A 16,909-nucleotide genomic window follows, 5' to 3' on the forward strand; every position below is an offset into this window, starting at 1 on the left:
CAATAAATTCTGATTAACCTAAGTGTGTTATTTCAGACTAAAGTATGAGACAACCATGTAAATCATCCTCATAATGCATATTTATACTTTGTGGAGGAAAAAGAGAGGAAGAACCAACACCATCATGATCTACATGTTACTCATCCCAAGAATAACTCAAAAGGAAGATGGGTTTCCATCAACCAAAGAGCAGAGCAAGAATAACTATCAAAACAAGACTAACAACTTCTCAAATGACCTGTCTCCCGCTAGCTTTAAAAAAAAAAGTGACTCTCCAAGTGGAATGATTCTCCTAGAGGATTACTAGAAGGTGAAGACATCTAACAACCAGACTACTAGTTCCCAAAGGATTGGACGTTACACGAATCACGTGACAGCAAGCTAGACTGAGCACAAAGGGCAATGCTGTAACCACTCCACAACTGGGGAAATAACTAAGGAAGCCTGGTCCAGTCTGCTCCCACACTCATCAGTCCTGTTCTCAGGCTGAACATTGCGTGTGAAGGAATACAATCTTCTCTCAACTATGGGGTACCCTGATAAGAAGGATTACAACTTCTTAAACATAAATACTGATCACAGAGCACATTAACTAAGGGCAAGGTAGCACCACTAAGACTCCAAGAGGGGGGTCTAATAAAACACAGACAACCACAGAGGGCATTTCTAGATCTTAGAAGGTTGATCCAAAAAACAGGACACACAACCTGGAGGTTCCAGGGACTGCCAGGCACTCTCATATGATAACGTGACCGTAGGCAACCCTGACCCATCTAAGGGGAAGAGGGTCGAGGAGGAGAAGATGTGTGCGGAGAAGCAAACTCTGTCAGTACCCACCCAACACCAGCCCAGAGAGACACGTGCACTGCAGTTAGTAAGAACTCTCTCCTGGGGGCAGGGATATTTTATTAGCCTTGCCTGATAAATGCCTCCCACCTTTTGCTTTAAAGTTATACTCCCAAATAATCTTCTGATCACTAAATTTAGCTCCCTAGACATTTTCATACTAGCAAAAAAAGTATCCTCAATGGAGAAACAATTTTTCCAAATATTAAAAAGGGATCTCCCATGTGATAATTTAATAAGTTGGCATCTCCTTGTGATTTCAGTAAGTGCCAGTGTGACCAAGGTTTACCATTTCTGCTTCTACAAACAACTCGCTCTTGGACCTGAGAGAGTGAAGATCACACAGGAAACAACGGTCCCACACTAGTGAACCTGTCAAAGAGCATCTTCTACTTAGAGACAGCTACCAAGTTAAATGCAGGACCTATTACAGGATCTGAGAAAGAACAGGCACTAAAAATATATTGAATAAACAAAGAGAATTTTTCCTAAAATGTAAACCAAAAGTTCTTAAATCATGGAACTATACAACAGTCAAAATGTTTATATCCAATGAGTTCAAGACATTAAATAATCTATAAAATCACTAATTATATTATCATTTATTATCCATTTTCCCTCTATAAACCTTGATGATTCATCATATGATAAAAAATAAGTAACATATGCCCCTTAAATAAAAAGCATACACTCTAACAACACTGAAGAAGCAATTTTTAAAAGGCCTTTGCGAGGGTAAGAAACAGTAAAAAAAAAAAAAAAAAAATACTTTATTACACAAACCACCACCTCACCCTGAAACATTTTCCATTGCTTTTCTAATTTGTGTTGGCACAAGTTTTCTTTCCCAATAAATGACTGTATTTGTTTGAGGGAGGCAGTATGATATAACCGAAAGAATAGAAAGATGAACCTGATTTGGAATCCTGGCGCCACGAATGACTCACTGTGAGACTGGGACAAGTCATTTAATCACTCTGGGTCTCAGCTTCCTTCTGTGTAAAATAGTATACTCCTATCTCATTTGTAATGATGTGAGGAGGACTAAATGAAACACCATAACAGTATGTGCTCAGTAAAAGTTAGTTCTCTTCTCTTCCCTCGCCTGCCCCACTGAGAACATAAATCATATTTTCAATGGACTTGGGATTTTCCCAATATTCAACAGAGTAAATGATGCATAAATTGAAGGACAAAAAACTTGACAATTATGAAAGAGTAAGAAAGAATACCAGGAATAAACGTCAGAAACTATAAATTTGTATGTAAATTCTTGTATAAGGCCGAAATATGAAATAGTCATTTCTTCAACAGTTAGAAAGTCAAAAAAAATGTACCCAAGGACCAACTGCACAAGTAATAAACAGGATATGATCTGTAAAGTGGGTCAATTTTTGTCAAGCATGAATGGAATCATGAAGGCTCTAGCATGAGAGAATTCATTATTTAGGATCTAGAGGAATGACCCAACTTGTAAAGGGGCTCTCACTTGGGTAATCAGGATGGCCAGAAAGAGCAGAGGTGGCAGTGGTAACTGGCTTACCCTCCACCTTTCCCCATTAGTCCCCGATACTTAATACATCCCCCACCATACCATCTGATGAGGAATACTTTTACTATCCCAATTGTAGTCTTCTTGTCCTGTTACTCATCTCCACCCATTTTTCATATAAAAATTAGGCTCAATGTTTAAAAAACACTTAACTGTATACCTGTAATAAGTTGTGCTGACTTGAACAGTTACCGAAATAGATACTTACCTGTATACCTGTATGTGTGCAGGCTAATTTTGTAAACTCAATACATCTGCCATCATTCACGTCCCAGAGACACATCTCTCTATAAAACAAAAGTAATAGCTAACTTTAAATCTGATTTTTAAAAGTACTGTCAAACTTTGTCACGGAGCTTTAAAATTAATCTTTCATTAAAACTGATATATTTCAGGGAAAAGTAATGTATAATCATTGTTGCTGTTTGTGAAAAATTCTGGTCCTCATTCAGCAACCCAACCTCCCCTCCAACCTCCCCACCCCCACCTAGATCCACATTCTTTCTGAGCACATGGTAGGACTGCACTTCCTGGCTCCCTTTTGGTTGGTAAAGTCTTGTGAGTAGTTCTGGCCACAAGTGATACAAGGGCCTCAAGAACTTTCTTTCTCCTCTGCCTCCATTCCAGACAGTGGCTGCTTCTGTCAGTGGTTGCTCCTTTCACCCTCAACCTCAAAGTAAGGATAATAGTGAAGCAGAGCCCCAAATGATATACCAGGGTCAAGTGACAAAAACAAGAAATAAACTTTTAATTCAAACCACCGGGATTTTCCATTAATTATCAGCATAGCTAGAAAATTTAGCACAACACAAAACAAAAATTAAAACCAACTTAATTCCAAACCTTTGCAAATTAAATGTAATATTCCAATTTTGATTCAGTATTTATTGCATATGTTTTATCAAGTGCATAAAAAAGCTTCCATCTCAAATAAAGATATGGCATTCTAAATCAGAAATATCAATATGTCTTTGTCTTTTGAAGAAATAAGCTTTATTTAACAGAACACAGCATTAATAAAATGCAGTGATGCTAATATTCTCAGGGCTTTCTTCAAGATACCCTTTCTTATATCTCACATGGTATGAAACAATTTTTCAAAGGATGTTCAATCTTACTTGCATGCTAATATGAATTATCCTTTAATTGACCAAAAGGGACTGTATTTTTTACCTGATGCTGCCTTTTCTTGTTACAGTTACGCAAGGTTCTTTTCAAGTTCATAAATTATGAGGGGTTAATGGGAGGAAACAACTTCTTAAATAATTCTCTTGTAGGTCCCCAACTCCATTCAATAACATATTATGTATACAGTTTTCTAAGCACCAGAAAAGTTTAAAAACTCCTCACTCTGAACCCTATGACTATTAGCTAAATTTCTCTCTCTCTCAAAACAAGTTATATTCTAAGACTCAGGAATATATAATTACCTTAGTGTATTAACATATATGAATACAACTATATGACCTTTGCACGACTTCATCTTCCAAACTTATGCTAGCCTAATCATCATTCAGTTGTCTGCCAACTCAATAAAAATACCATGGGGATTAGTGATCAAGCTTTAACTTATAAGGTATTCTGAGTTTCTCAAAAGCAAGGCAAAAACATAATCATAAATTATGAAAAAAGTATCACAAAAATCATTAATAAAGATAAAATTCACATTTATAAAACCATATTCCAAATATCTTTAAGTTCAAACAACGGAAGCATTTATTTAAAAGATACTTCAAAAAGAAAAAAAAATTCCTTACTCACTAATACACTGGTACTATTTGCAATAAAGACTTATGAGGAAAAAAGTGAATAAGAAAATACTTGCCCACTTTCAGATGCACTCACAATATACTGTTTGTCACTAGAAGCACAAGCTTTAGACAAACAGGTGATTGAGGCTGTGTGACCAAACAACAGCGCTCGAGGATTAACCTAGAAATACACAAATATGTTGATATAAGTACCAAATTTTAAAAATTAATTTTTAGGAATCCTGTTAAATATTCAATATAAATACACAGATACAGATTTGAGAAGAATTGAGAGTAACACAACCGTGACCCCCCACCCACTTAATGCTCATAATCACCCCACCAGGTAGCTCTTAAGTCAAAATTGGAACACCAACAGATAACATTGTTTGCCCAACACATACAGAGAGTGACAAAGCTAGAGGTCAAACAAGGGCAGTCTTAAGCACTAAGCTACAGTGTACTGAAGAATCAGATTAAGAATGTGAGTTAGTAATAAAATAATTTAACCCCACTCATTTCTTAAATAATATGCTCATTGACCTGGAAACATATTTAGAGTCTCCAGATTAACACACTCAAAACTCAAAAAAATAGAGGACAGGCACCCTCCCAACTGATAGCAACATTAACTATCAGGAACAAAGAATGACCTTCACAGACCAATGATTTAGTGACACAGTGCCTTACAGAAAGAAAGGCTTAATACCCACTATTCTAAAATAGTCTCGCAATCAGCCCCCCAAATTTATCTATTTTGTACCAAATGGCATGTTATTACTTCAGGTTACTTCAGGGCCTTAGGTTATTTCAGGATGTATTTTTCAATTAAATATTTAATACATACAAATAACATTTATAATATACGTATAAGATATAAAGAATACATTGAGTAACCACATACTCAATACCCAGTTAAAAGAACAGAATATAGGGGCTCCTGGGTGGCTCAGTCAGTTAAGCATCTGCCTTTGGCTCAGGTCATGATCCCAGGGTGCTGGGATCGAGCCCTGTGTTGGGCTCCCTGCTCAGCGGGGAGTCTGCTTCTCCCTCTTCCTCTGCTGATCCCCCTGGGTTGTGCTTTCTCTCATTCTCTCCCTCTCTCTCAAATAAATAAATAAAATCTTAAAAAAAAAAAAAAAGAACAGAATATAACAAAGTCCCTTTGTACCCGTCCTGGTGTCCATTTTGCAAACAATTTATCCTAATTTATTAGTAAAGCTAAATTGTTCAAAATTAAATATTCCACGGGAAGAGTACTGATATTGTTCTACAGTTCTGGTATGTAACAAATGAAGAGATTTTCCAAATAAAATTCTAGTCATCTTTTGTATAATTACAATTAAGAGGGGCGCCTGGGTGGCTCAGTCGTTACGCGTCTGCCTTCAGCTCAGGTCATGATCCCAGAGTCCTGGAATCGAGCCCCGCATCGGGCTCCCTGCTCAACGGGAAGACTGCTTCTCCCTCTCCCACTCCCCCTGCTTGTATTCCTTCTCTCGCTGTCTCTCTCTCTGTCAAATAAATAAATAAAAATCTTAAAAAAAAAAATAATTACAATTAAGAGAAAATTTCAATCTTTTTTTGCTTAGTTATATAATATGCATTTTTTTCTTCAAAGGCTAAATTTCTATTTTAATTTTCTAAGAATCAACCATTGTTTATAGTTAGAATGGGCCTAGAAAGTTTTCCCACACTGCCAAAATTTTCTCATACATCCAACCCCACCTCCATATAGAGATTCAGTAGTCTTCCACTAAAAATTATGCTATTGGTCAATTATTTAATTTCTCCCAAGAAAATCAACTTTACCAATAGTTTTATTTCAAATATACATGGCTTTGTCGGAAAATTCCACTTTCAGCCATAACAAGTAACTAGAATTAGACTTTACTCCCACCATAATCTAGAAAAATAAAAATTTTTGAATGAAGTATAAACTTCACATGATCATCTTAATAGAGGCAATAAACCTTTTGACAAAATTCAATATCCTTTCATAAGTAAAAACTCTCAACAAAATGAATATAGAAGGAATGTACCTCAACTTTATAAAGGCTATAAATGACAGCTCACAGCTAACATAATACTCGACAGTGAAAAACTAAAAGCCTTTCCTCTAAGATCAGGAATAAAACAAGAATATTCACTCTTCCTACTGCTACTCAACATAGTACTGAAAGTCTAAGCCAGAGCAATTAGGCAAGAAAAATAAATAAAAGGCACGCAAATCAGAAAGAAAGAAGTAAAATTTTCTGTTTGCAGATGACACGATCCTATATATATCCTAGAGACTCTACCAAAAGACTGCTAGAACTAATCAACAAATTGAGTAAAGCTGCAGGATACAAAATAAACATACAAAAATCAGTTGCACTTCTATACACTAACAACAAAATAGCTAAAGGAGAAATTAAGAAAGTAATCATATTTACAATAGAATCAAAAAGAATAAAATACGGTTGACCCTTGAACAAGTAGAAATCTAGAAAAATCTAGAAAAAGACTACTGGAACCAAAAGAGAGTAACACAGTCACAGTACACAAGTCAAAATACCAAAAAGCAATGGTATTTCTAAATACTGACAATGAACATTTGTAAAATAAAACTAGAATATATGGTTCTGCCAGCCACTGTCAGAGGAAAGCAAAAAAAAAAAAAAATGTGTAAATGAAACGATATTTCTGACTATATCTTCATTAAGTACAAAGTTAGCTAAAAATAGAAAAGTTTAATATTTTCATAAATCAACATGTTTCTTTAATGAACAGAAATGTATTCAATTCATTAAACAGAAGTTCTCTAGAGTTTAAAGAGAAAAAAAAGATCGCTTTAAGAAACTGCTCTGAATGACCACATGTATCAGAGATAATAACCAAGCCAACTTTAATTTAGCTTTCTTTTCCCCTGGATAAACAGTCCAATTCCCTCAATATCTTTCAAAAGATCTATTTCTCTCCTAGCTCCACTCCCATCCCCCAACACTTCTCACTCCCCCCAGTCACCTTTATCCCTCTTACTTGAACTTAAATAAACATAACACTCTAGTAAAATCTATGTGGCAAAATTAGTGAAAGAATTGTTTCTAAGCTCTCATAAGTGAGTCTCATTGCTTGTAATCATTCCAGTAAAATGTGGTGTGGTATTTTTTCTCTTCACAACTACACTGATGATTCATATTCAGGTCGCTATCAATCCTGGAGGCATATACATTTTATGACACTTCCCAGCTACTTTTCAACATGTATACCTAGCCTTTACATGTCATTCAATGTGTACATTTTTCCAGTTCTAGCTATACCATGTCTAGGTGTATACCTAAGAGTAACACACATATGTCCATACAAAAACTCATACCAAATATGCAGAGCAGCATTATTCCATATGGCCAAAGTGCACACACAACCCAAATGGCCATTAACTGATATATTAAATTTAGTGTATTCATACAATGGACTATTATTTGGCCATTTTTAAAAAAATGAAGTATTGATACATGCTACAATACAGATGAACTTTGAAAATATTATGGTAAGTGAAAAAAGGCAGTCACAAAAAACCCACGTATCATTCCATGCATATGAAATGCCCAGAACAGGCAAACCTACACAGGAGTTGTATCTGGGATATGGGATATTTACCATATCAAATTAACATCCTTACATATATTGCACATTATAAAAAGAGATAGAAAACAGATTAGTGGTTGCTTTGGGAGGAAATGGGGATATTGGGAATGACAGCTAAAGAGTACAGGGTGTTTCTGAGGTAATGAAAATGTTATAAAATTGACTGTGGTGATGTACACTTTTTATTTTTTAAATTCAATTTATTTAAACTAAAAACAAAAAACAAAAACAGTTCACCCATTTCTCCCACCCCCACCCCTGGCAACCACCAATCTGCTCACTATGAGCTTCATTTTAAATATATGTATATATTTTTTAGATTCCACATATAAGAGAGATCATACAGTATTTGTCTTTCTCTGACTTATTTCACTTAGCATGATGGCCTTTGAGGTCCATCCATGTCCCAAATGGCATGATTTTATTCTTTTTTATTGTTGAATAATATTCCATTGTGTGTGTGTGTGTGTGTGTATACATAACATAATTTCTTTAAATGAGTGAATTGTATGGTATGTGAATTTTATCTCCATAAGGCTGTAACAAAAACAAGAAAAATTACTTAAAAAATCAACTTGCTTGCCCTATATTCCATGCCAGCTACCACCCCATTTTCTCCATTACCCTTTACAGAAAAATCCCTGGGGAAAATTGCCAGAGAGGGAGATTAAAACATGGGGGGAAAAGGAGAATAAATCCTGAGGTGTTATACTAGAATTGGAGGTATTAGTGTGATGTGTGTGTGTGTGTGTGTGTGTGTGTGTGTATTCCCAACTCCTATTTCCCTAGTCTGTCCACTGTGAAGGCCTAGGAGCACAACACACTGAGCACTCCACAGTAGGAAAGAATGGCCATAAATATAATCAAATTTATGCCTTATAAAAAGTTCTGCTCTCTTCAAGACATTCACCTTAGAAGGTATAAATGTTCAAAACTATTTTTTAATACCTTTTTCAAAACTTGCTTCAGTATGGATAAACATCTTTTGAAAAATCTTAAATGTAACATATTAAGCCACTTAGGGTACATATAACAATTGCAAATAGCCAAAAACCAGCAGAAGTCAATTCTGATGAATAATACAAATTATCAACCTGCATAATAGCAATTTGAGTCAAAACATATTTCACAGAAAATATGAGGCCAAGTATTATTCTGGGACTGTTTATCTATTAAGAAACTCCTTGTGTCTAAAAAATACAATAGGCATTTCAAATACTCACTTCTAATTCTACTGAAAGATCCCAGAGACATATTTGTCCATCATGGCATCCAGTTACAATTGTGGTCCCATCGTCTGTTAAAAGTACTGCTGAGATGCAATGTGTTGGTGCTTTGCGACCCCAAAGAACAATGGGTAGGACAAGGCTGTTTCCCGCCATTGTGTTTTCAAACCTGGAAATGTTGTAAAAATAATGTCAAATATTACAATATTTCCTTCTAAAACATACATTTGTATTATGAATCCACGTTGAACTTCCTGAGTGCCAAAAATGCTCCCAAATATTATATATATGACACACATATAATGAAAATACATAAAAACTCATTTTATATACATAAAATCTAATTAAAATCTTAGTTAATTCTCACAGTAAATCATGCAGCAAGTACTATGGTCACGCCTCTTTCACAGATAAAGACATTGAGTCAGAAAGAGTCACAAGGTGAAAAGCAAAGTAATGGAGCCCAAATCAAAACCCAGGTGGCCTGACTTCAGAACCTAAGATCTTATTAACCAATGACAAGTAAGGTCTATAAATGTGTTAGGTTTCCAAACCAGTAATAGACGCCAATGTCCAAGAAAAACTCAGTGTTGTTTCACAGTGTGCTAAACATTAAAAAGAGTATGTTCAGTGGGAAACTCATTCAACTATATTTACTACAAACCTATTATGTCTCAAGATCATGAATGTCTTTTATTGTAAATTCTGAAACTTGAGGAAAAAGGATTTCTCTTTAAGTGTATATGGGAGTACAGGAGAGCACAAATACAAGGAATTATTCCTTCGTATGACAAAAATCAAGATCTAGTCAGTGAAACAACCAGATTTAAGTGTTATAAACTGTGTGGCTAAAAACTAAATACTAGTTCAGAGAAGTTAGAGAGAAATGAAGAATGGAATAATCAAAGAGGGCTCCACAGAAGACAGAAGACTGCCAGATCTTATGAGACACTAGAGGGTCACCTATAGGCTTGACAAATGGGAAGAAATGGTCACTGTAGTGATTTTTCCTGCCCCAAATTTTTAAGTGACAACAAATGATATACGTATAACTATAGACTCTTTAGAATGCTAAGACTACCCATACAATTTTCAGAAACACTTAAAGGAATCATCATTTTCTATGAAGAAAACTAGTTTGATAGCCATGGTCTTATTGTTAGCTGGTTCGAGCAAGACTCTTCTTTAAACCACTACCTACACTTTAAAAAAAAATAAAAACTAAAACTAAAACTAAAATCGCTTTTAAAGAATAGTCACTGAATGGGGTGCCTGGGTGGCTCAGACAGGTAAGCGTCTCACTCTTGATTTCGGCTCAGGTCATGATCTCAGGGTCCTGGGATTAAGCCCTGCATTGGGCTCCGCTGCGGAGCCTGCTTAAGATTCTCTCTCTCCCCATCCCTCTGCCCATTTCCTCCCTCATGCACTAACGCTCTTGCTCCCTCTCAAAAAAAAAAAAGAAAAGAAAAGAAAAGAAAAAGAAAAAAAGGTCACTGGAAATAAAATAAGGGAAGTAAAAAATCTAAAAATCTATATTACTTCTTTTATTTTTTATTAGAATACGTGACTTTCATCAGTTTGTGTCCCCCAAAACTTCATATTTTTGCTACTAGTAAAAGGTATTCATTTAAGGAAAAAAATTCCAAGTTCACTGCCTATTAATAAAACCTTATATATAACATGCTCACCATTTCATAGGCTACCACAACACAATTATTTCCATTTCTTTTTTTTTTTGCATATTTCTATTTGATATTAGAAAAAGAAACAAAGCACTGAACCAATTTTAATAAATCTGGTACAGCATGTTCCTGGCTGAAAAACATACCCAACAATGACTTTCTCAAAAAGGGAATCTGGAAGGAGTTCATTTTTCCATGGTGACAATATTCAGTATTAAATTATATCACCCAAAGAATTCTCCCAATTAAATAAGCTCACAGCATTGAAGACAATATGGTGAAATCTGGAAAGAACACCATTTCTCTAGATATTTGAGGACTCATATTCAATGCATACTGTTTTGCTTAAAGAAAATGCAAATATAGAGTTTCAGGACTAAGAAATATGTGTGTGTGCTTTGGGGAGATGGGCCTGCTCTGATGCAACAGGAAAGAACATTTTTTTTTTTTTTAAAGATTTTATTTATTTATTTGACAGAGAGAGAGATAGCGAGAGCAGGAACACAAGCAGGGGGAGTGGGAGAGGGAGAAGCAGGCTTCCCGCCGAGCAGGGAGCCCGACGTGGGACTCGCTCCCAGGACCCTGGGACCATGACCCGAGCCGAAGGCAGACGCGTAACGACTGAGCCACCCAGGCGCCCCCAGGAAAGAACATTTTGATATTCAAGTGACAAGGCAACTCAAGGAAACCTAGAAGAATAATGCATTTCATAGCCCTTAAAACAAGTGAAGATAATCATCCATAACATGGCAAAGGTATATAATACATCATTAGAAAACACATCAATCTCTAACTCAACTTCTCCAGAAGCTAAAATAGTTACAAAGATTTAGAAAAAACATAATCCCCTACATCCTCCCAAAAATCAAGAACTGACAGTCAACCAGAATCTGAGAGGAATTCTTATTAAGGGCAATAGAGGATTTTCATAAAGAACTGCATTAGTTTCCTAGGGTTGCCATGACCACAAACTGAATAGCTTAAACAACAGAATGTATTGTCTTACAGTTCTTGAGGATAAAAATCTGAAATCAGATGTAGGTAGGGTTGGCTGTGAAGGGAAGGATCTACTCCAGGCCCCTCTCCTTGCCTGTAGAAGGCCATCTTTATGCTCAGATGGCATTCTCCCTGTGTGCACATCTGTCTCCAAATTTCCCCTTTTTATTTTTTTTAAGATTTTATTTATTTATTTGCCAGAGAGAGACACAGCAAGAGAGGGAACACAAGCAGTGGGAGTGGGAGAGGGAGAAGCAGGCTTCCCGCTGAGCAGGGAGCCCGATGCGGGGCTCGATCCCAGGACCCTGGGATCATGACCTGAGCCAAAAACAGACACTTAATGACGGAGCCACCCTGGTGCACCAAATTTCCCCTTTTTAATAAGGACATCAGTCAGACTGGATTAGGACCCACCCTGATGACCTCGATTAACTCGATAAAAACCCTACCTATGTCCAAATGAGGTCACATTCTGAGGTACTGGAAGTTAGAATTTCAACATATGAATTTTAGGGGAACACAATTCAACCTGTAACAGGGATATATCCTTTTAAAAGAACATCTGGGACATCTGGGTGGCTCAGTTGGTTAAGCATCTGCCTTCAGCTCAGGTCATGATCCTGGGACCCTGGGATGGAGCCCCACATCGGGCTCCCGGCTCAGCACGGAGTTTGTTTCTCCCTCTCCCTCCGCCTACCCCCAGGTTCGCACGCGCGATATAATAAAATCTTTAAGAAAAATAAAAGAACATAACCTAAAATTAATTAATTATCCAAAAAGCAATTCTCCCTCAGGAAATAAAGGTAAAGAACTTCATTATATCTTTTCCAGGAGATACTACATCAGCTAGTTAACTGCTTACCTGAGGAATAAATAAGAAGTTCTGTCTAACAAAGGTAAGGAGTTACCATCTTATATCTTATGTTGGGGGCGGGGGCAGCAGGAACCAGATTCCAAAATTCACTGCTAAATTTCAAAGGAAATTAGACGGTAAAAACTAACCTATCCTAACCCCTATATATACCCTTGTCAAAGGTCCTTAAATTATGCCCAATGCTATTTCTTGGCTGGTATACTCAAAGATCTAAATAGAAAGTACCTGGTTTTTTGTTTTGTTTTGTTTTGTTAGATTTTATTTATTTATTTGACAGAGAGAGAGCGAGAGAGCAAAAGCACGGGGAGCGGCAGTGGGAGAAGCAGGCTCCCTGTCAAGCAGGGAATCCGACGCAGGGCTCGATCCCAGGACACTGAGATCATGTCCGGAGCCGAAGGCAGACACTTAACTGAACCACCCAGGCACCCCTAGAAAGTACCTGTGAAGTCAAATATTTAAAATGTAAATAATCATAAAGAATAACTGAAATGAAACATGAAACTGTAGTAGGAATCACAATCAGTAGCTGCTATTGATGTCTTGCTGCTGGGATTAGGGTGGTTCCAATCAAATATAAAATAAACAGAAACAGAAACAACTTCTAAATAAATAATAATTAATCAAAAGGGCTTGGTGACCAACCGGAAGATGGTATTGAAAAAAACCAGGTGAATACAGTTTCAGATCATGGCAGGGGCAGTGGGGGCGGGGGGAGGGGAGTCTTATCTAGAGGACTCACGTGGAGAAGTGGATTTGTGCGCCTGGGTCTCAGAACACACTTGCTATTAAAACCTCCTAGATACGAGGGTATTAAATCAAAGCTGGGGCAGACTATGGAGAAATGGGTTTGGGGGAATGTTCAAAAGTTGGAGGCAGAGAAGACCTTCAAGGACATTTTCACACTGGCTCTGCTGTCTCTTGCCGGCCATGGAGACATCCTTAATGATGCTGGGTTCGTTCAAAAACTAAGAGAGCTCAGGAGCTTTACAACACTTCCCGAACCCTACACTAGACTTTTTGTTATGTAGGAAAAATAAACTTCTACTAGTTTAAGGCCACAATTTTTAAGTTTTGTTACACATAAATATTATGAACTTCCTCACTGCACGCTCAGATACACTACACCCCCAAGTATGTAAGAATAATATCCACGGCAGACATGATGTGGTAAGAAGAATGACAAATAATTACATAAAGGAAAAATGTTAAGACCCCTACAAAATAAGGGGTGGCTTTGTTGGAGGTGAGAAGAGGATAAGGAAACAAATACAACCATCATCCTGTGGCCAAGCCCCTTCACACACCAGCAGAAGATAATTAAAATTCATCATTAGCTGACCAACATGTGAAAGACGAACTTACATGGTTTAGATAGGTCACTGTACAATGTATGTATATTTCAATTTTATACAAGTCCAATATATAAAAGCTAGTCCTGCTGTATTTATAAGAGAATTCAAGAAATTTCCACACCAAAAGAACACATCAATATTTCCTTTCAGCACTGAAGTGTGCTAGTTCCTACTTTCAAGATTCCTTTGGATATTCTAGGTCCTCTTAACTTCCATACAAATTGAAAAATCAGCTTGTAAATGTCTGCAGAAAAGCCTGATGAGATTATGTCTAGAACTGCATCCAATTCATGTATCAATTTGGGGAGCACTGACTCCTCTAGTTTCAGTGAAATATTACTAAGGCAAAAGTATATTCTAAAAGCAATCTTACTTGGGGCACCAGGGTGGCTTAGTTGGTTAAGTGTCTGCCTTTGGCTCAGGTCATGATCCCAGGGTCCTGGGTTAGAGCCCCGAGTTGGGCCCCCTGCTCAGTGGGGAGTCTGCTTCCCCCCTCTCCCTCTGCCCCTCACCCTCACTCGTGCTCTCTTGCTCTCTCTCTCACTCAAATAAATAAAATCTTTTAAAAAATAAATAAAGGTAATCTCACTTCTTAAAGGGATGTAAGGTCAAAGTAGCACATGTAGCTTCTCAGTGAGATTTCACCACTCTTACTTCTCAATATAAATGAACATAACCTGCTCCAACACGGTTAACCAAATGAGAAAATCAAAGAGAAATCAAATAATTTTGTGGCTCTCTCCTGAAAAGTTCTGAGTTCTTCCTATCACTTTTTTGAGAGAGCAACACTTTTCTTCTAGAAAACAAAAAGTTTAATAGAGAACAATGGTTACTAGATGGAGGTGGATGGGGAGATCCATCCTTAATTAATGGGAATTAAGGAGTATACTTGTGATGAGTACCAGGTAGTGTATGGAAGTGATGAATCACTATATTGCACACCTGAAACTAGTATTACACTGTATGTTAACTAACTGGAATTTAAAACTTAAAAAAATAAAATAAAATGAATTACATGAAAGAATAAGTTTATTTTCTCCTTAAAAATATTAACGTATCTACTCACCAGCGACAAGGAAGAAACACTGTGAGGTGTGGGTACTATACACATATATATAAAAATAAAATTAATGCCATATGTGCTAAACTGAGTATGTACCTAATGTATGAACACTTTTAATTTTGAAAGGTGTTTAAATTTTTTAGGGTATAGTAACATGTTCTCCATTGAAACAAGTTATTCTTGGAACATAGATAATATTAATCTTTCTTAAGAGCTTACAATTCCCTTCAGCATACACAATAAATACATTCTATTCATGACAATTTGAGAGACTATAAGATTCTAAGTTGAATTTCTGAATCAAAGAAAAGACATATTACTGTTAGTACTTATTTTGACCTAGATATAGTTCAATGAGTATTAATTCCTTAAAACCTAGAAATCTGGCTATGGCATAATAATTAACAGGAATTTCTTGGAACATCTACTGAAGAAACTATCATTATAAAGAAACGATCTTGGGGCGCCTGGGTGGCTCAGTTAGTTGAGCATCTGACTCTTGGTTTCAGCTCAGGTCGTGATCTCATGGGTCATGTGATCCAGCCCCACATCAGGCTCCCCACTCAGCGGGAAGTCTGCTTGAAGATTCTCTCTGCCCCTCTCCTTGATCTCATGCACGCGTGTACATGCTCTCTCTCAAATATATAAATCTTTAGAAAAAAATAAAATAAAGAAACATCTACAAGACGCTCTCTATAATTCAGTCACTGGTATTTATTTATTTTATTTTTATTTTTTAAAGATTTTATTTATTTAACAGAAAGAGAGAGATACAGCGAGAGAGGGAACACAAGCAGGGAGAGTGGGAGAGAGAGAAGCAGGCTTCCCGCTGAGCAGAAAGCCCGACGCAGGGCTCGATCCCAGGATCCGGGATCATGACCCAAGCCGAAGGCAGATGCTTAACGACTGAGCCACCCAGGTGCCCTAGTCACTGGTATTTATTTAATAACCTGGGCCATTTTAGAGACTAATTCATTTACCTTAAACTAAGACAGACAGCCTTTCCTTCCATGGTGCTTGTCACCTATAACCAAACCAATGGATGTCCTGTGAATTACCTAAAATTTCACATAATCCTCAATCACTATGCCATAGACCTTTGTGCTTTCAACATATTTTTTTTTCTCTCATGCTTTTTGGTGTAATAAAGTCTTCTAGATCTATTTGACCCTATACACCATGTGAATATATAGCTTAGATAAAAGAAGAGAGAAGAAAGAAAGAAATCAAACAAAGGAACAGGATGAGGAATCTTTAGTTCATTATATGAGCATTATATGTGTGAACATTCTTAATACAAGGAAATATATATATAGGAAAAAAATGATAATCTCAGTCCAACAAAAATATAAATGCTTCAAAACATTTTTTTCTAATGTCTTAAAAATCTAATATAAGTGAAATTTTAGAAAAGCCACCAAAAGCACTAATGAAATAATGTGAAATAAAGGATATTTGGCTTATGATAATAGAATATCACAGTCAAATACCTCTAAGAAGAATTAACCAAGACTACCACTTGGTAACCAAGTCTAAGTGGCTGATTAAAACAAAAAATGGGCAAATTAGCCAGGAGTTAAGAGGAATATAAATACAGAGTATGCAGTTTCCCAACCATCATCATTCAACTGCTCTATTAATTAGCTAATAATCCATTCCTTGTTTACATTATCATCTAGTGTATGAAGGGATTTAAATATGTTCCAAAAAAGCTTTATATTAAATAGGAATGAAACAAGTCCTGGAACAGGATTGAGATTTTTTTTTTTTAAAGATTTTATTTATTTATTCATGAGAGACAGAGAGAGAGAGAGGCAGAGGGAGAAGCAGACTCCCTGCTGAGCAGGGAGCCTGATGTGGGACTCGATCCTGGGACTCCAGGATCATGACCTGAGCCGAAGGCAGTTGCTTAACCAACTGAGCCACCCAGGCGCCCCTAT

At 36.7% G+C, this 16,909-nt stretch overlaps 1 protein-coding gene across 3 annotated transcripts in view; it reads right to left on the reverse strand.

The window, feature by feature from the left end:
• Positions 1-16,909, reverse strand: part of WDR7 (WD repeat domain 7) — a 345,325-nt gene that overhangs the window by 312,485 nt on the left and 15,931 nt on the right. For all 3 annotated transcript variants that reach the window (XM_032422579.1, XM_032422577.1, XM_032422578.1), the window contains exons 2-4: positions 9,000-9,171; positions 4,224-4,330; positions 2,607-2,685 (exon numbers count right to left, since the gene is read on the reverse strand). In XM_032422579.1, coding sequence (XP_032278470.1) covers positions 2,607-2,685; positions 4,224-4,330; positions 9,000-9,158 — 345 coding nt within the window. In that variant the 5' untranslated portion in view covers positions 9,159-9,171. The remainder of the gene's footprint in view (positions 1-2,606; positions 2,686-4,223; positions 4,331-8,999; positions 9,172-16,909) is intronic.

Source organism: Phoca vitulina, unplaced genomic scaffold (assembly GCF_004348235.1).
Source record: "Phoca vitulina isolate PV1807 unplaced genomic scaffold, GSC_HSeal_1.0 scaffold27, whole genome shotgun sequence".
NCBI lineage: Eukaryota > Metazoa > Chordata > Mammalia > Carnivora > Phocidae > Phoca > Phoca vitulina.